Source organism: Anser anser (genome assembly GCF_964211835.1).
Source record: "Anser anser genome assembly, chromosome: 1".
In the NCBI taxonomy this organism is placed as follows: domain Eukaryota; kingdom Metazoa; phylum Chordata; class Aves; order Anseriformes; family Anatidae; genus Anser; species Anser anser.
Window position 1 is genome coordinate 121,317,614 of NC_139720.1, and position 20,588 is coordinate 121,338,201.

At 34.1% G+C, this 20,588-nt stretch overlaps 1 protein-coding gene across 10 annotated transcripts in view; it reads left to right on the forward strand.

Annotated features, from left to right (window-relative positions):
* The window catches only part of CFAP47 (cilia and flagella associated protein 47), a 302,084-nt gene that overhangs the window by 26,069 nt on the left and 255,427 nt on the right, over nucleotides 1–20,588 (forward strand). For 9 of the 10 annotated variants that reach the window (XR_014579256.1, XM_083823100.1, XM_083823104.1 and 6 more), the window contains 9 exons: nucleotides 426–556; nucleotides 1,738–1,860; nucleotides 2,675–2,806; nucleotides 3,826–3,903; nucleotides 4,467–4,611; nucleotides 6,491–6,585; nucleotides 14,582–14,750; nucleotides 16,902–17,002; nucleotides 17,726–17,885. Coding sequence is in view for 9 of the 10 variants with exons in the window: in XM_083823100.1 (XP_083679226.1) it covers nucleotides 426–556; nucleotides 1,738–1,860; nucleotides 2,675–2,806; nucleotides 3,826–3,903; nucleotides 4,467–4,611; nucleotides 6,491–6,585; nucleotides 14,582–14,750; nucleotides 16,902–17,002; nucleotides 17,726–17,885 (1,134 nt within the window). In the remaining variant the exon portion in view is untranslated. The remainder of the gene's footprint in view (nucleotides 1–425; nucleotides 557–1,737; nucleotides 1,861–2,674; nucleotides 2,807–3,825; nucleotides 3,904–4,466; nucleotides 4,612–6,490; nucleotides 6,586–14,581; nucleotides 14,751–16,901; nucleotides 17,003–17,725; nucleotides 17,886–20,588) is intronic. The other variant, XM_083823105.1, reaches the window with a different exon arrangement.

Below are 20,588 nucleotides of genomic sequence, written 5' to 3' on the forward strand. Positions count from 1 at the left end.
GAGGAGCTTGGTGTGCACTGATTCTTGAGAAATAAGATATTTTGATTCTGAGTTCAGAATCAATTGCAAGCAAGAAAAAGCATATGCTCGTTCCCAGAGGTATTAGTCTACCAGAAGGGTTGTCTGTTCTTTTACAATTTTTGTTAAAGTTTAATATTTGGGTAATTTGAGGCCAAAAAAAATCAATGAACTTTGAATGTGTTTTACTGCAGGTTGCTGATAAACTGGTGTTAAGCAATTGACATGAGAATTCAGTAACTAACCTTATTTAATTCATCATACTGTTCAACATCTTTGAAATGTAGGCTTTGTGTTCAATAGTAGAAAGTCATTTGATTTTAATGTGCTTGTGTTATTTGTAATTATACAACATAATTTGATAATTGTAAATGTGTATGACTATAATAATTCTTCATGTTATTTAGGCTTTGTGGAGCCCTATAGAGACTTAGAGTGCGAAGTTGTTTGGCATCCAGGGTTCAACTCCCCAGAAGCAGGAGAATTCAACTTGTGTGTGCGTAAAGGAAACACAATTAAGCTGAAATGTTTTGCAAAGGTAACACATCATACAACAGGTTTAGAAAAGCAAATTTTTTTAACAAGCAATTTCTTAAATATGTTTCTTTCGTTGAGCATTCAAAAATTATTTTAATTTTATGTGGTTTCTCCTTGACATATTTACAAAAAGAGTGTTGCTCCAAAGAAATGATGGAGAAGGCAAGACTGCCTTTGTCTTGGCTGTGGTTATATACTTCCTTTGGCACCACAACTGAGTGGTCTTTATATATATGTAATTGTTCTTCTTGGCTTGCTTAGTATAGCTAAAAAAAGGTTGAGAGGTGATATGGTAGTTTTTTATATGCATGTTAAAGGGATACAAATCAAGGAGAAGAAAAATAGAAAGTTTTTTGAGTATGAATAGCTTCAGCATAACTACTGTGGATTGGCTGTAACATAATTTTGTCCTGTTATTTGAGCATGTTTTCTGCTATTTTGAAAAGAAATGTTCTGGATAGTTTTCTGAACACTGGCAAAGAGAATCTCAAATTATTTTAAGGTGGAATAGAATAAATTTATAGTAGGAATCCTATGACAAAATAAGAGATTTTCCAGAAATAAGAAATTTGGTGAATCATTTGGTACGTAATGTTACGTGCCAGGAAGTGTGAATGAGAATTATTTAAATTTTTTTTTTTAAACTATTCTGATGGCTGCATGCTCTATATGTAAACATTTTGAATGCAAATAAGACTTTCCCCCTTCCTTTTGATATGACTGGTAGCTTTTCATGGTAGCTTTTTCCTTTGAAACCTTGGAAATTGTCATAACTAAAATCAGGCTGTGTGCAAGTTAGAATATTGGCATTATTACTGCTATTAAAAAATTACTGCTATTAAAAAGTATCTTGTCCTGCTCACACATTTGAGATGAAAAAAAACCATGGAGCTTGTGGTATTAAAATTAATTAAAATATTTTTATTTATCTTTAAATTAACTTAGAAATGTATTTGAGTTTGAATCTATTAACTTTGAATCTAGATAAATTCATTATATTGTCTAAATATTGTCACATTTTTAAAATGTATATTTTTCTGTTTAAACAATTCTAATTTATACATTTCCAGAGGTATGTTAACTTATTGTGTAATGAAAAGACAATAAGGCTGATTATTTATTTATACTTAGTAATATGTTTGCTATGTTTGCTTGTTTTTGCTTTCTCTTCTTTTTTGACAGCTTGGTACCACGAAAGTTCAGTTTATAGAACAAAGGATACCGTTCAGTCATTGTCCAATGGGTTTATCGACTTGTAAGACAGCCATTCTTCAAAACACAGGATACAATCATGCCTACTTCCAAGTAAACTAAAATTATTTTTAGTATGTTTAATTACTTTGGGGTGGGGAGGAGGAGGGAGTTCATTTTATCAGATCGTGTTGCAGCTTTGTATTCTCAGTTATATATATTCTCAGATAGAACTGCTTCATTTTTTGTCTAGTTTTCAGATGAAAAAAGATTTATGTGAAGAGGAATTCTGTCCCTATGTGTCTGTGTATCCACCAATCCAAACCTGACAAAGTGATAGTGTCTCACAAAGAGATAAAAACTCCTTGAAAAGATTCTAGAAGTTGCATAAAAACCATAGGTGAAAGAAGAATCCCATATTGGTGTACCCTATAAAAAGGCATTTACACCTTGGATGTTTTTGTATTGAGAAAGTGAACTGGCTGGTCATCTTATTCTCATACTGACTGCCCCGTCAATGCACGCGTAGACTCAGACCAGTCACAGCAAATGTGATTACTTTGCTAGATTAACAACTAAGAGCATGGTAGGCTGTAATGTGAATTAGGTAAGAGGTGAGCCGGAGCAGGTAAACACATAAGCCATGAATTAGTAGTAAATCTAACCTCATTAGTTCTGATCACAGAATAATTTGCTATACTTATATAGTGACATAGAATTGTTCTGATTAAAATCCTCAGAACTGTTATTCATACTTTATTTTGGTACTATGTGATTGTTTTATTTGGATTTGTAATTTTTTTTATTATATGTTATAAAGGTTCACCTTGTAAGAATATAAAATCTTTGTGATAGATATAGTAATGTATTTTTTTAGCAGTGATTTTTTTTTTCCCCAATACTATTAATAATACATTTGCTTTTGAAGGTCCTTCATTCAAATCCACTGCCTGGAATGTTGATCACCCCTCATGATGGGGTGGTACCTGTGGGAGGCCATGCTGAGCTCAAAATCCTTTTTACTCCAAATGCAAAAATGAGTTTTGATACAAGAGTGGAGGTATTCAAAACTGAATGAGTTTTGGCTTTTGAGTGTTATGTTCCATGTTTGTATGTGGAGATGTTTGAATGTTGAGTTGTGTGTGCATCTGAGCATCTTTTGAATTTTATCTGAAGTGTTCTAATACTTAAAAAAATGTTTTCTTACAGCTGTTGATAGCTAGTAAGCCATTCTGTTACTCTGGTCTCAGTACTGCTCTGAAGTACTAAACAGCCTCTCAGTTGAGATGATTCATAGCATACTGTTGGCAAGCTGCTGAAACTAACATCTCCTTGTTTTCATAAGATCATGTAGACATATGCACAGTTTTTGTGTTTTATTGAGTAGCAGGACTGAAATACTGCAGTGTTTTTCATTTCTTGACTACTTCTCATGAACATTACAAAAAGGTTATCTTGGAGATGAATTTACCAGTAAACTTGGTCTGATAATAGGAGTGCAGTAAAGATCTAATCCTACTTTGTTTTCTGCATGCCCGCTTCGTCGGCTTGTCTTTGGTCAGATAAGTGGGAAGAAAAAAGGGACTCTGTTATGAGGCTGATCCTTGCTACCTTTTCCGATTCTAATCTTGGATTCTTTGTCGTCTTTGGCTGCATACATTATGCTCACTAAACCTACTAGTCATTCTTCTTCCCACTTCTAACAAACACTGCTCAAAACAACATCTACTTTGTGCCAGCAGCTCCCTCAAGCAATTTGTCTTCAGGTATACTTTCCAATCCTCACAGCTGCTGAATAGATGTAACTCATCCACTTAGCTTTCTTCTGCTAGAGGAAACTTCATTCTAATGATACAACCTTGTGCAGCATTATTTTTGTCTGCAGAAGAATGGTCTTTCCTGAAACTTTATTGACAACTATGACTATCCAGATATGGTATACCACAAAGGCACTATTGGTTCTTCTATACCTTTTTTTTTTTTTCCTTTTTCACTTTCTCATTTAATTTTGACAGATTTGATGATATTGTTATGTTCAAATGATCTTGTCTACAATCACCCTGTTCTCCATTAACTTAGGTAGCAGTGCGAAATTCGGGAGTACTAGTACTCAGGATTGTTGGATTTGTAGAGACCCCTGAAATAAAGATTGATGTGGTAAGTATGAAGGAATTGTAGCAACTGGTAAGATTAGTAGTGTTTTGCTTTATCTTGATGTCAAAGTGGCTCATTCGTACTTCATGTTTTCCTTGTCTTTTTTTTTCTGTACTAACTTCCTGAGAAAATCATCACAGAGGAGAACTTGGGAACAGAAATTAAAAAAAAATAAATGTATATATGAAAGTTTCACTAAATGATAACAGCTTTAACCTTTGAACTTGAACACCTGTAAAAAAAACAAAAACAAACCACTAAAAAGGGATAAGATTTCTTTAAGGTAGTAATGGAGAAAAGTATAGGATAGGGAAAAGTGAATCCACTGATCTGTTTACTGAATGAGGAGAACTTTCCTGATGGTGTAACTAGACTTTGTTGCATTTGATGTCTTGGAAAGAATTTAAAGATAAGAGTTAGGCAAGACAATTAATTAATTGAGATGTCTGCCTAATATATTATAAATTCTGAGTCATTGAACAATTATATTTTTCACATGCTGTTCATTTACAAAATTGACTTCACATGGGTTTGACCTCATTTTTTTTTCTTCTTTAAACTTACAGGAACTATTTGACTTTGGTGGTGTTTATGTTGATTCTACAAAATCAATTCCATTTTTGCTTCAGAACAAAGGACAGGCACGTACCAGAGTGGAGTTTGATTTTTTCAAGTATAAGGATTTTAAATTGAGTGCTAAAGACCATTCAGGTATTTGCTTTGGTATATCAGCTTTCATTAAATAAAGAATAGGATAATGCTAAGAGAAAATCTGTAAGACTATTTCTGGTATACAATTTTTCTGATTAACAGAAAACCTAAGATGATTACTTTAAAACTGCTGCTTAATATAAATTAAAATGAGACCGTTTATTCTGCCTATAAAATGATGCTTGCCAAAAAAAAAAAAAAAAAGGCACTTGGAAAATGACAGTTTGCCTGTAGATTTCTGTTTTTTTTTTTTTTTCCTGTAGTTGCAAAGGCATATAAAAATGTCTGAGCACCCTCTCACCAGTTAAAAAAAACAATAAGAATAAACAAAAAGTCAACCCAAAAGCACAACTATACTTATTTCCTGTTCATGGACTTTTATCCACTGTTTTGACAATATTTACTCTTAAGTTAATTCAACATCACTATAAAGGTCTGGATTTTTTTTTTTTTTTTCCTCTAACAGTGCCTTAATCACAAGACCTCTGTTTTACATGATTTACATGATTTAAATGATTTACAAGTTAGAATGACATTGGGGTAATGTGTGGAATTCAGTTGCTATTCTTTGTTTCTTGATAGGACTGCAGTTTCCTATTCTTCATTCATTGTTGCTCATCCCTTTTCTAATTCAGTCCTGGTACCACCTTTGCTGTATTTAAACAACTTCATTAATGAGAGAATTTATGTTCTTATGGCCTCTTGTCCCTGAAAGCTTGGGAAATCAATACTTTTTCTTGTGCAAGCCAATATTGTAATGTTTAGTTGTCCTTATGTAGAACTGTATGTGGATGATCACAACAAATGATCTGACGAGAACAGAGGGCTTTTCTTCCACATGATAGATTTCAAAGGGAAAGTGGGTGCCCCTAGTCGGTCATCTTAACTTGGAAGAGGACTGCAAGACTGTCTACAACAGGCAGCTAGCCAGCTTGGGAATTGACTCATTGCACATGATTTCTAGATCAGAGTTTGTGCTTGGAACAAGTAATGGGGTATTCAGTCAGGTCAGGTACTGTTCAAACGGTGTGCCTCTAGGATGAATAATTCCTCAAAGGAGTTTTACATTAAGTATTGGAAACCCATGCTTCTGCCTATGTCTTAAAATTGGACCTGAAAGCCTGCTAAATTAAGGAAGCCTTACTGGTAAACTTCTGTAGTGCAGATTATGCCTAAGAGTTATTTAGAAAAAAAAGGTTCAGCCAAGTCCCTCTGGAGAGGGACTCTTTATTAGGGATTGTATTGATAGGACAAGGAGTAATGGTTTTAAACTAAAAGAGGGTAGATTAGATATGTAGATATTTATTTTAGATTTATATTTAGATATTTATTTTAGATAATGTGGAAGAAGTTCTTTACTATGAGGGTGGTAATGCACTGGAACAAGTTGCCCACAGAAGTTGGTAACTCTGGAAGTGTTCACGGCCAAGTTGGATGGGGCTTTGAGCACCCTACTCTGGTGGGAGGTGTCCTTGCCCATGGCAGGGCGTTGGAACCAGGTGATCTTTAATGTCCCTTCCAACCCAAACCATTCTATGATTCTGAGATTCCATTTTTTCCCCTGTGGTATGAGTTTTTTATTATTTAGTTAACTATTTTTGCCTGATGCTCTTCTTCATAGATAAATTAAATATTTTTTTTTCTTTCCTTTCAAATATTCCCCTAATCAATGACTTTACTGAAGGTAGTTGGTGATTAACACTTCTCAAAATTACATCCAGAATGCTTATGAGAAATATTATATTCATTCATAACTAGATGAGAAATATTTACCATGTATATACCTGTGTTGGTAATCACTTTCAATTACTGCAATTATTACAAAATTGATATTTAGTGTAGTGACATCTCTAACTTGATTCTGAATTTTGTTTGACAGTGGTTGAAAACTGTTCTTCAGAGTCTTATTTGTATTCAGTTGACTTAGAGGGAAAGTCATCTTTGCAGTGCTCGTTGTCCTTCATGCCAAAAGAGGTAGGCTGATGGGGCACTGGTGATTAAGCTAAATTAAACTGGCACTCTGTAATATTTCGACGATGAGACAATATAGACATTCTAGATGTACATATTAGCGTGTGCAATAGTTTTGTAACAGTAATCTCATTCTTAAGAAAACAAGTTTTGAAATAACTTATACTACTTTTGCTTCTTTCCTTACAAGTATGCTCACAAAGAAAACACACTTTTCCAATGACTTCAAAATGCAGAACGAATACATTTAAATCCTTACCACACATTCATTAAGTCATTCAGCAATTGGTGGCTGTTTTCTATTTGCAGCTGTTTATGGTTTAACTCTCAGATGACCTCAAGGGACTACAAAAGTAGAGGAGTTTTGTGTGTCATAAAGATCAGCAAAGTTGCTTTCTAATGGAGCTATATGAGGGAAATAAATTGAAGATATCAGACTATGGGTTAGTTTTACATCAGGAACATTGCATTTTATTGGTGGTACACGTCAATAGGCAGCACTATAGTAAATTTTAAGTCAACCTATTGAGTAACATTTTTTAAGTGGAGGGTTTGGGGATTTTCATATATATGGAGAACAATGAACAGCAACAAAACTTAGTCTTTGATATTATAAACCTCTTTCAGAACAAACAACTGGTTACAGCACAAAAACCTGTGGCATTAGGTTCATTTTTACCTTAAAAAATAAATGAATTTCAGAGACAATGCATCTTGGAAGGGTTAACGATGTTCTTTTCTCCCTTGTTCCTACTGTCCCTCCTTCCTACCTAGGATTTTATTGTTTGAATAGAAGTCGAGTTATCTGTTCCAAGCATCATTCAAATAAATATTTGCATATTACAGCCTGCATCTCTTAACACTATGGTTTTCTTTTTCTTATTACTTTCAGCTTAGATTTTGTGCGCACAGGTAAAGCATTGCAAAGTAAATAACTGGTGGTGTAAATTTATAGTATGCTTGCTACTCTGAATTTTTCCTGACAGAGGATGAGTTAATATATTCATCAAAAATGAATTATTTAAAATAGAATTAATTTCCTCCAGTAGCATAGCAGGCCTTAAGGTTAGACGAGAAGCAGGAGATGTCATATCTTTATAAGTATCTTGACATTGTCTGGTGCAGTATTCACATACACAAGGCAGGCAGGTGTTGGCTGGATACAGTGCTAGGAAGGTATGCTAAATTGTACACAGAATATCACCAGTGACCTACTATCAAACTGAAGAGAAGCTCAGTAAAGAAAATGTTGACATTTTTGTTTAGGTATGAAGGATCAAGAATAGAAATTTGTGTATACAATTTGTGTATCTCTAAACTACGTTCATATTGACGGGAGCCATAACCTGTTATCTGACAGCTCTTTTCCTGCTTATGGCGTGGGGTTTCTCTGGTGATAGTGCTGCTGTACAAACTGATCCTTTATTCTTCATTGTAGTAGAAAGTAGTGTAGAAGGCCAATCATCCCCTTCCAGACTAGCGAAATATCAACACTAAAATTGTAAATGAACCCCATCCCCTCCAAACTATCAAAATAGGGATTTTATGTGACTCCCAGTACCCTATTCCCTCCTGCTGCGATTAACCTATTTTACTGTTTTCTTTCCTTGCCAAGTGTAAGGATGGATTAAGAATAGATATGTTGCTTCTAACACTGCTGTACATTCAAATGATTAAACATGCAGAATCATCTACTGTCTCGGAAGTCTTCTGAACCACTTATTCAGTTAATTTCACTTGTAGTCTGAGCTACTGTTCAGCATTACTGATGGTTATTGACAAGCATCCCCAACTGTCATTTGATGCTGGTGATAAGGTAACCTAACTGAAGACAAGGCTATATCAATTTGCAATCTGCTCTAATGATATAATTTTGGAAAAAAAATCTTATATTTAACTGGGTCTGTTTTCTGACAGCTCTTTTTAAAAAAATAAGTCACTGTCAAATCTATTACATCTGTTGGTTATAGTTTTTCTCTGTAATATCTTTTTTTAATTTTTCAAACTTTGAGTGCTTTTCCAGTCTTGAGCAGCATAGTTTTGTTTTGTTTTGTTTTGTTTTCAAGCAGAACAACTTTATTCAGAAGTAAGGGAATAAAGAACTTCAAAAACGAAACTTCCCTGGGGTGCCTCATGCCTCATAACCAATTAATAAGCCCTGCTCTCACAAATTTTATTTATTTCCATTTCCCCGTCTCTCCATGTGCTCACATCTTTTCTCTGTCTCTACCCTGTGCTAGGTAGGCTCAGTGCGCAGACAGTGCTTCCATTCTGCTGCAAGTATATTATTGCTTGCCTGGCAGGAGGCAGCTTACTGATTACCAGGCAAGACATGCCCAAATACACTCACAACTTACAACCCACTGGTGGTCACATGTTAACATTGTTGAGCTTTAATGAAGCACCGATAGCTGGGAGCAATAGCACTGATTAATGTAAAAGGCAGAAAACCTTGAAAACTAAATGTGCCACCCAGTATGGCATGACCAAGAAAGCATCTGAAGTGCCTGTACCCCCCCAGGATGCTGTAGCTTTTCTTTAATCTAGATCCTCCAAAGTAGTATAATAACATATTTTTTTTAATAATAAGTATAGTTTTGTTAAGAAAGTGGTATTGGTAGCAGCATCTCTTGTTGTGATCAGAGACTCTCATTAGTTGCAGATTCTTAGAACATTCCCCCTTGGATCTGAGTTGCTGTTATTCTGTTGCATCTAGATTTGCCCCTTCTCTTATCAGATTTCTTCCATCTCTTTTCTGACTTTTCAATCTTGAAAAAGCTCAGATCTTCTCTCTATATTGAGCTTACTCTAGTCAAGTTTCACAGTTGCTAGCACTATATCCTGCCTCTCCACTTGAACAGCTGTTTCTCTGGTATCATCACTGTTTTCTGGACAACTGCTCTTACCCAGCTTACCTCCCAGATGCTGCAAGCCTTCTGTATCCCAGTGAGAAGAATTCTTTTCTGCCTGCTGTCTGGTTCTGCTAAAGCTTCCTGCTGTTGTTGTAGTCATCATTACTGACAACGCTATCCGCAAACCAAGAAAACCCCACAAATTTGTGTTGTGCTAAGAAAGTAGATACTAGAAATATGGAATTGAATCAATCTTGAATACTCCTGCTAAAAATCATCTTGGCAATTGTTTTCCTTTTATGTTAAAAAGCTTTAAAATAGCAAACTAAGTAAACACATAGCAAGTCTGAATAGCTGCCACAGTTTTTGCTAAAACTTAGTATGAACAATTACATGTGATATCAAAAGACATTCTTAGAGATGAAGTATATTGGCCTGTTTATAAAATAACATCTACAAGTTTTGAGATAATTCTCCCAATAGTCTAAGCAATAAAATGAAATTGATGCTTTATAGATAAGGCTAGGATGCTGCTCAGGTAAAGGCATGGTTTTCCCTTCCTGTTACTCCAGCCAAGGTGTTGGAGGCGACATAGTTCTCTGCCTCATTGGAAAGAGTTGAATAGTGGGATTCATTTGCAGTTATAGTCAAAGATGTACATAAGTGAGAACAATATACAAATAAGTAAATATAAATAGGTAAGCTGGCAAATCCTTAATGTCATATTTTTATACAGGCTATATGATCCTTTCTTTTCTCTTTTGTTATACTTTTAATGAAGTATCTCTCAAATAATGATTACATTTCATGTGTTTTTCACTGCAATATAAGAAGGTTTAGCCAGCTGTAAGTCATTTCATTTCAGATGCTGAGTAAAACAAAATTTTGTATTGATTTAAAGAACAACAACAAATCAGCAGATAAAACAACCAAAAAAGCCATGAACATCCGACCAAATATTTGTTGGAACTCTCTTGTCCCTATCCAAGAAGCATGGTTTTTCTTGATTGTGACTCATGTTCTGCAGGCTGATTGTCTAAGTAAGGTTGAGGAGCACTTCATTTTTTTTTTTTTTCTTTTTCTTTTTTTTTTCTTTGTGCTAGGGAAATGGGCAGTGTGTTATCATGTTGAATATTTGCTCAGTGAAAATTTTTGGTCCTTAGCTGTCACTGTGCTTCTCAAGGCAGGATGATCTACCTGCTAGCAGCAGTGTTATGAAAGTTTTGGTAAGGCAGAAAGGCAAAGCAAGGTGCAGGAGTGTGCTGCTTCAACTATATATATATATATATATATGCACCCATATATTTTGGAATAGAAAATTCCAGTACCTTGGGAAAAAATATGAAATACACAGCTGTGTAATAATGAGACCTGTGAGGGCTTTGATTGAGACAAATGGAGCAAGCCACACTTGTCAGAGCTTGTTTAGACTTCATATAGAGAAGTGACAGGTGTTGCCCCCCCGCCCCCCATTTTTTTTTTGACATTGATAAGGATGAATTTATTTATTTATTTATTTTAATGCACAGAATTCACAGTGTAAGAAATGAATTCTATGGAAAATCAGCTGTGGAATTACAAAATAATAAGGGTATTGCTGGTGCACCATCTCTGACATCTCTGTATACAAGGGAAGGATTTAGTTTTATTTCAGTGTTCTGAATGATGGATTTGAACATTTTTACATTATTCATTATGCTGGTTATATGTGATGGAAAGCTGGAGAATTTAGACTGCATTAAATTTTTTTGTATATTTTAAGGAAGAGTTAATGTTAAATCTTACAAGACTTTGAGAATATATGTTGTATACAGCTGCAGTACATAAAACCTTGGTTCTGCAGTACCATTTACTTTTATAGTTAGGTTTAAATTTTAATCAAACTGCCTTTTTTAATGTACATTACACTTTCTCTCCAGGTATCACTGCTGAAAATCTGTCTGTTGCTAGTGCTATAAATAAATTTTAGAAAGATCCTTTACACAAAAATTCAGTGATTTCTAATGCTTCAAGATATTTGATCACTCTGCATATTATGTTGTAAATACAAGATTATTTTCTTATACAGGTGTTTTAAGTTAATTTGAAGTCATAAATTAGTTCATTGATTTACTTGCCATTTGGTGTGAAGTTGTACTGTAAAAGCAAGTCTTTTAATTTTAGGGAGATATGTACTCTTTGTGCTAAATAAACTATTTGATTCTTGGATTTGAAAGCAAAATTTTTCACTCAACCTTAAGAACATACATTTTGGTAATTATTATAAAGCATATAAAGCATAAAGCATTATTGCGTTAGGGTGCTTAGTAAAGATAGAAATGAGGTAACTGCTTTGAAAGTTTATTTTAAAAAAATGTAACTTTTTGTTCTACTCAGATTGCTCCCTGAATCTGACAATTCTGCTTGAATTAGTTTATTTTTTATGCACAAATTTTATTTAAAATAACTTTGTAATTGTCATGGCTTCTGGGGTAGCTGTTTCCCCTTTTTGTTATTTTCATTGCATGGAGTACTTAGGCCTGAGGCAGGAAGGCCTTCAACTAAGTTCACTCTTCAATGTTAGACTTAGAGCTATCATCCACATTGTATGAAACCTATTTCATAGATTCAGATGAGTTTGGGTAGCTGAACTTTCTGATCAGAAAGATTTCTTAAAAATCAACAACTCTGTTTAGGAATTCTAAGGAGAAAAAAAGCTTTTATTTTTTCTTATTTTTTTATTTTTTCTAATGAAATGAAAGATTACATATTCTTTATTTAAAGAATTGCTATCTTCTTGTGACAGCCTACACAACCTTTCTTACATTTTTGGAGGTGTTCCATGTGAATGCATAACAAAAAGCTGCTTTGTTGCATGTGGCTATTCTTTTTAAAGCTTCTTTTAAAGTCTTTTTAATTTCTAAGACTAACACTTTGCAAATTATGCCTTCTTTCCAATTGACGTTCATAATTAGTTTAAGTCAGGATAGGAAAAATATATAAAGTCATGGTATCTATTATAGGTAAAGTATTTTAATCTTACCAAACTTTCTAGGTCTTGAAAAATGCAATATCGTTATACTGGTATACCTGTGACACATGCTGGGGATGGAAGGGATCTTCTAGGTCTCTTGTTTTTATAGCTTTTCTTGGCAATGATGTTTCAAGTGTTAGAATTTCTCATGTAAGGATGTCCATGCTGGCTATAGGGAGCTGCCAGGGCTGGCTGTAATCTTTGCACCTGAGGTGCGCACTGAGGTGTGCAGTCATTTCCCCCCCCCTTTTTTTTTTTATTTCTGTTTATGGTGAGCCATAATGCTTGTGAGATATGCTGTTTATATGTGCAGCATATTACATTTTACATTTTTGAAGATGTACAGTGGCTAAGCATGACCAGTATAGCAAACTTCACATACAGCTTGAGGAGTATGATAAAAGCTTCTGATTGAGTCTGGTTTGTGACTGTTATACAAGATGCTTGACTAAAGAGTCCAGGAAAATTTTCTTCTCCCTCTCTCACATTGGATCACTTTGCAGTGGTCTCTTAAATATGCATTTTAACAGCTATTAAGGTTACCAAATAAAAATGTATTCAGCTTTAATCTATCAAACTTCTCATGTGTTTTCGTATAAAGTTTTAGATGATTTTTGATTTCAGTCTTGAAATGCAATGCTTTTTAGTTTCAACTGTAAGAGACGATAGTTTTTTGTCTAAAACTGCGAGGAGCCACTGTTGTTAGTAGCAACATATTTCATACATACTTTTAAGTGAAAGGAACTTCTAACACTGAAGAAAAGATCCTTTTTCAGTCTAAATTTTAATTATGTGGTTTTATGATGCAAGCACATACTTTGAAGATGTAGCATGAAGGATTTTATGTGGGTGACTTGAGGTACTAAACTAGAAGAATATTTAAATCACATCCGGAGATTTTTACTCGCTCTTTGTTTATGATCCAACTCAAATATTAGTATACTGAAAATTTCAAATGTCTTTCACCATCTTAATTTTGAAAAGTGTAATTCTATGTTATAAAATCTAGTCATTATCAGATTTGAAGTATCAGTATAAACAAGGGCACAGTGATCTAAAAATGTTTCCTTTCACCCCATATTTTCATCTTGCTGAATGCAAATACGCAAAATGTTCCACAATGCTCAGCACACATATTGCTCACCAGGAGCTTGTAATTGTGTATTAAAAACCCTGCTGGAACTCCAAACATTGTAAATGCTGTATACTTGCTTCTCATTACCTAAGCTCCGAGTTGATTTTGTTACAGATGAATATATGCTTCCTTTCCTGGGGCAGCATATATATTTTTTTTCTTTCCTGTCATTTATATATTTTACTCACTACCACATATATGAAAATAAAGCATGATGCACTATTTCCTGTGGTATTTGGGTATTTGAAAGCTTTCAACATTTTCATATAATTGGATTTACTGTATGTTTTAAGCAGCATACAGATTTTGTACGCCACAATCCTTTCTGAAGTTTTCAGCGTCCTTCAAGGTAAGTCATTGAAAGACTCCAACAGTGTTTTTATGGTAGAAGTTTTGGTTTTTCTTCTGTTACGTTTGTTACGGTTGTCCATATCTTTTTCTCTGAAGAGTATGCTGCTCTAATGTGTTAGAAAGATCTTGGAAAGATCAAGTGAAAGGTATGTAATATCTTATTGAAAAGTGCACTGTGAAATAAATTAAGTTTATCACATGCATAACCTGTCAGAAAAAAAAAAAAGGAAAAAAAAAACAGAAAATTTTGTGTAAAATTAAACATGCTGTCTTTAAATTCTAAACCCCACTTATTTGGGGATGTGATTGCTGAAATGAAACTGAGATCAAAATCAATGAATTTGGAATCTTGGAATTCAGTGCGGTTCAGTGATGGTGGTTTTGAGTATTTTTCTTTTTTGCCGAGTTGTGTCAGTTTTAACTCAGGTTCCACCTGGTTCTCTGAACCCATTTCATTTATGTTGGCTATACCATAACAGCTGAGTCTTTCTTTTCAAAATTGGAAAATTATTATTATTATCATGATTAGTTCAGAAGTTAGTTTTAATAATTACGAAATAGTAATAAAAAACAATATTACCACTCTGGTGGTTCAAGAAGTACCACTTTCTTTGGGAAAGTGACCACAATGGTATTTGTGCTCTTCAGGTGGCAGTGTATGACTTCACTCTTCCAGTTAATACTCCTTGGGATGACTTTCCATTGCTACAGCAATGCTCTATATCTGCAACTTCTGTTGGGCCTGTAAAGCACAATATTCCTCCACAGCCACAGACAGTGACTGTGGCTGTTCCAGTCTGCAGAGTTAAAGCAGTTGGTAAGTAAACTAGGGACTTAAAGCAGGTGGTGAATGCTTATAATTCATGATGATGTTTTGTGTATTCTAATTGCAGAGAATTACCATTTGTCTGCCCTCCACCCCCCAAAAAAAAGAAGAAAAAAAAAAGAAACAAACCATAAAAAATGACAGGATTTAGAAAGCTGAAATTTGATAAATCCTTGTAATTTGTAAAATTCATGGAAACTTGAAGCTTTTTCAAAATTTAATTTATATTTTTAAATATATGTAAAGCTGAAATTTCTGTAAATGTGTGACACATACTAGGAAAAAGGAGGCTCAGGGGAGACCTTATCATGCTCTACAACCATCGCAAAGGAGGTTGTAGCGGGGTGGGTGGCTACAATTTGTAGCCAGTCTCTTCTCCCAAGCAACAAGCTTGATGAGGGAACGGATGAGAGAATGGCCTCAAGTTGTGCCAAGAGAATTTTAAGTTGAATATTAGGAAAAAATTGTTCACTGAATGGGTAGTGAGGCATTGGAACAGGCTGCCCAGGGAAGTGTTTAGGTGTCACCATCCCTGGATGTATCCAAAAGATGTGTAGATGTGGGTGCTTAGGGACATGGTTTAGTTGTAGACTTGGCAGTGCTAGGTTAGCATTTGAACTTGATGATTTTAGAGGTCTTTTCCAACCTAAATGATTCTATGATTCTATGAAATCCTCTCCTCTCCTCTTACTGGAGCTGGTAGAAATGATAAATTTCATTCGTAAAAAATCTTAACAGTTTTGAACTTGTTTAAATTCAAAATCAAAGCAAAAAATCACTTATCAGCTTCCAACAGATTGTGAAAAATGTTTCAGAACCATTTCATTTTTTCATTCTGATAACATCCAGATATTATAATAGAAAATATGTAATTATAGCATAATATAATGGTAGTTTGCATATGCTCAGATGGAGCAGATACAATCCCTACCTGATCCAGACAAAAGGAAGAATGCATAGTACCCATATCATGACCTCATGTGATCTGACTTTTTTTTTTTTTTTTAATTGATCAGTCTTTCAGATTCTTCATGGAGTTGATCTTTTCCTTTCCCTCCTTCCCCTGTGCCTAGTCCTTTATTCTTGCTGTGTTTGCCTTGTACAGACAGTTTCTGCAAGAGGTGGGGGGGCTCCGTGACTGGCACAATTGTACATTAGTTGGTGGAAGCATTCCAAAGATGAGGTTCCTGCTTTGAAACAATATTAATTTGCAGAGGTTATATGTCTTTGTTTTAGAGAAATATGGATAATATTGGTCTTTACATAATGTTAGACATAGGATCAAGAAGCACTTCGGGCTTTTTGAAGGGAAGAGAGAATTGATCAACTTCCTCAAGGGGTGTGAAACAAACTTGCAGATTTTAATATACCGTATGTTTGCTACATTCATTCCCAGCTGTTTAACCAAATACAGAGGCAAAATGAAGACTCCTGTGGGAATATACATCTTTGTTTTTTGAAATCCTCATTTTAAACTTCATCCTTTGTTATGGTTTCTTTATTCCAGCTATATGAAATTAAGAGGAATGCTGTTGTGATAAAATGTTTTATGCCTTTACTGATGAATTACCATCACAAATGTAAATGCAATATATAACTACTAAAATAATACAGGGTCTGAAAGTAACATTAGTGAATTTGGAAGTGTGTATAGAATTACATGAAAATAATATTCTGCATTTTTTATTGTTACATAAATGAATATATATTTATATATGTATCATACTCTGAATATAACTAAAGCAGTTGACTAAAGATATTCTTGGTCCCCTTTTAAGAAGCATTACTTTTAATCTCTAAAGTATGCTTGTGTATATATAGTCTGAATGTCCTTGAATTCATCTGCAACAGGCAGATCATGTGACACACTGTTTATAGCATCTTTATATGAAGGAGAGATGTTGTGTGGTAGACGTAAAATTAAAATCATTTGAATGTGACTAAATGGCCATAATAAGACAGTTATGGTAGCCATTTAGTAGTCGTATAGTATGGGAACAGTAAAAAGAAATTAGAGCTTTAATAAAGGGGAGAAGCAATTCTGCTAAATATGTGCTGAAACAGTGGTTTTATGAAAGGACTTTGAGGAACCATGTGTAAAAACAATACCTTATAAACATCCTTACTTAATATTTCCAACAGTACTTAAATCACCACTGGAGTTCTCCTCAATGAAACTTACATTTACACAACATTCAAGTTGTATATGTTACAATAGTCCTGATGAAAGTCTGAATTCCCAGGTACGTAAACACATGTTGTTACAGTTATTCTTGGCTATACATTTTAATTACTTAAAAATGACTGGGTAAGAATATAGATTTGGAACTCAAAATTCAATCATGTTCCAAACATATGCTTTTATGTATGTTGAGCTTTTTCCATCATCATTTTGTTCAGATTTTGATTTCATATTTGTTTTTGATCACTAGAAAATTTTCCAAAGCTCAGCGTTGGGCTCATACTAGCTTTCTGACATATGAGAAAGAATGGGCACCATGAGAAAGAGCAACTCTGACATACAGGAATAGAATTTTCAGTGCTGTTATTCCCACTGTTTTCTTACTGGATTGAAAGAGTGAAACTTTGAAGTTTTTGTAATTTCAGTATATCCACCTGTAAATCTTTATGTCCTGAGTCATGTGTTTAGTTCTTGCTTTGCTCCATTTGTATCAGCAAATACTTGTTTCTATTTGGCTAAGCACTCCCACCACAATATGTTGATCATTCTCTTTATGTATGTGGTGAGTGACTGGAAGTCATTTAGTCTGTGCTCATGGGAACACTAATTTTTTCGCCTTACAGATATAGTAAACCGGGTTCTTCATTGCTTTCTAGTGCTTTCTTGCTTTCAATCTGATCTGATTGTAAAAGAAATGCTTTGGACAGAGCAATGTGAAAAGTATCATGATGCTTGCTGCTTTCTCTCTTTCATCATGCCCTCCTTTCTCTGTAAATATTTACAGGAGCTTGACCTGAAGAATGTCTCAAGGCAGTATTTAACATGGAAATTGAATTGTGATGATGCAGACAAAAATATAGAAGATGGTATTTTCAAATTTAGTCTGCACGCTGGATTTCTTGATCCAGGACAAAAAATCAGTATTACTGTATTCTTCTGCCCTTGTAAGTAATTTTGTGAGTTCTTCTACATATATTTTGGACAATTTTGCCATTTTCATAGATTTGCTTAAATCACTTTCTGTGATGAATCAAGACTAGCACTTACTATGACGACCTCTGAGTTAACATGACTAAATAGTCAACCAAAATGCCAAAAAGACATGCTGAAGTTCTGAGAAAAAAAGACAGCTGCAGACCTAACACAAAACATGGAATCATTTGTGTAGCATTATATGAAAAGTCTGTTTTGCACACAGAAGGCATTAAATGCTAGGATACCTAAATTATTTTTAGCATTGCCCCTTAATGTGTATTTGGGCCAACTGGCTTAATATTTACACTTTCCAAGAGTACTTGGAGTATGTGTGATTCCCCGCCCCCCCCCCCCCCCCCAGTAGACAGACAAGAACAGAAATTTTCTTCCTCCAAAAGATACAAAGTCTTTTAGATATATATATATATATATATATACTTTTATGAATAGTTTGCTCAGAGAACCAGAGACCAAGTGAAAAACATAAAATAGATTTCTAACAAAAGCTGGGAGTATGCAAGAAGATTATAATCAACCACATACAGCAGGAATGGCAGAACATTAAGATTCTGCATTATTCCCGGTCAAACAAGTGTTTTGTGTAGAGAGTAATGTAACATTGTACATTGATAAAGCCCCTCACAGAACTGAGCGGTACTGACAATTGTAAGTGGCCTACTGGTGGTGCCAGCATTCTTGAAGGGAAGAAAAGTTGTCTTGTTGGTTGGGTTTGATTGAGAGTCAGCAAGTGAGTATCCCTTTCCTAAAGTCACATATTGCTGCTATTTTTGATGATACAGTTGAAATCTATAACATCACTCAAGCCCTACAAATTATTTGATATAATTGAAAATTAGTTTGTAAATTGTAAAGATCTATAGGCATGAGTCTTGCCATGATTCTGTATGATAAATTGAGAATACTGTATTAAATGTTGCTCTGCATATGTGTTGTGAATATGTAAGAGCAGTATTCAGTTGCATATGTTACTTGGAGTTGATTGCTTTACTTTAGAAAGTTTTTCCATTATGTATTATGTCTTCTTGGTAGCTTTTGTTTTCAACTTATGGTTGGGCTGTGATTTTGTTTCATGAAATTGAAAAGTAAGTAATGTAGAAGGACTGTTGCACAATTGTTTAGGAAGTGGTTTGCTTTACATTCTTTTATTTTTCATTCTGAATAACAAAACCTGACTTGTCTGAAATACTATTTGTTTCGGCATGTATTACCTGGAAAGTCTCTGACCCAATCAGTATCTATAGTTGTATTTTATTTTATTTTTTTACACTTCTGACATGTTTATGAGGTATCATTTTAGAAATAGGTATTTAAATTACTCTATTCAATTTTATATTATTTCAAATTAAACTGCTAGATGAAAGTTAAATACCATTTATTTTTGGAAGACTGAGCAAAAATATTTATAGTATGTTTACATTTTTGATGCATCAGTTTGTCTCCTTTCCCCAATGTTCTTCCAAAGTAAATTGCTAAAACCCTGAGGTTTGGCTCTGAAACACGTTTATGAAACAGCCATAAAAATGTACACAGTATAATATATATATATTTTTACTATGTAGGTTCTATTCTATACTTAATGTGATGTTTAGTTTTGGAACCAAGTGATGTGATCCCATCTGCATCTTGTCTGCAGTTCCTTGATCAATTTTTAGTGATAACTTATGGAAGCTATCAAAATAAAACATAAGTGAAAATGTTTGTTAAAGAGCTGGTTTGGGGATAAATATGAAAGTAAAAAAATAAAATCCAAGGATACTGGGTGAATTGAAAGAAGACATTGTTCCAGGGTGCGAAAAAATGTTAGAATGTATAAATCAGAAGGTGTTAAACAGTGGGAGCAGAAAGACAAGAAGATTGTACAGAACACAGTGATATTATAGGAGAAAATGGTGGGAGCTATTTCTTTTCAGATATTCAGTTATACAGACATTTAGAAATATGGACTTGGAATCTCAATTTTCTTTTGAAGGATATAAGGATCTACTTAAATTGCATATGGAAAGTGTGTCTAACCAGAAGAAAGGTTTTGGGTTAAGTTCTGAATTTTTGAGAAAATGTTGAGATGTAAGTCTGCAAAAAATAAGATATAAAAGTCAAGACACAAAAACATACCATGACCCCAGTTCTTTGGAGTAAAAATGTAGAGGAAAGAGGAATGGAATTATAGGATGGAAAATGAAAAATAAACCCTCAAAACCTCCTGTGCTCTTTGAGTTGTAATTAAAAAATACATGTGTAGTTTACTGTAACTCTTAATTTATTTTGCATTTTTCCTCCTTTTATAAATTTCTACTTTGCTCTCAATAGGGTATCATATTTTTTTCTGTAGTCTTTTCAATTACTAAAACCTACAAAATAAGCATTGAAACTTCTAAGAAGGTATTCTAATAGATGTTTTTGAGGAGTGTGCACATGGATGGAGTAATTGTGGATCACAGGAAAATAATCACTTGTGTGTTCACGCTTTGTTTCTCAAATTAAAAGCAAATAATTTGTCTAATAGCAGATGATATAGCTGTATTTTGCATTTATTAGGTTAACATATATAGCTTGGAGAGAAAGGAAGAATATACCCTATAAGAAGTAATTAATGTATGAATAAATCTGTGGGGTTGGTTTTACGGATGCTCAGGGCAATATTAGACTTAGAA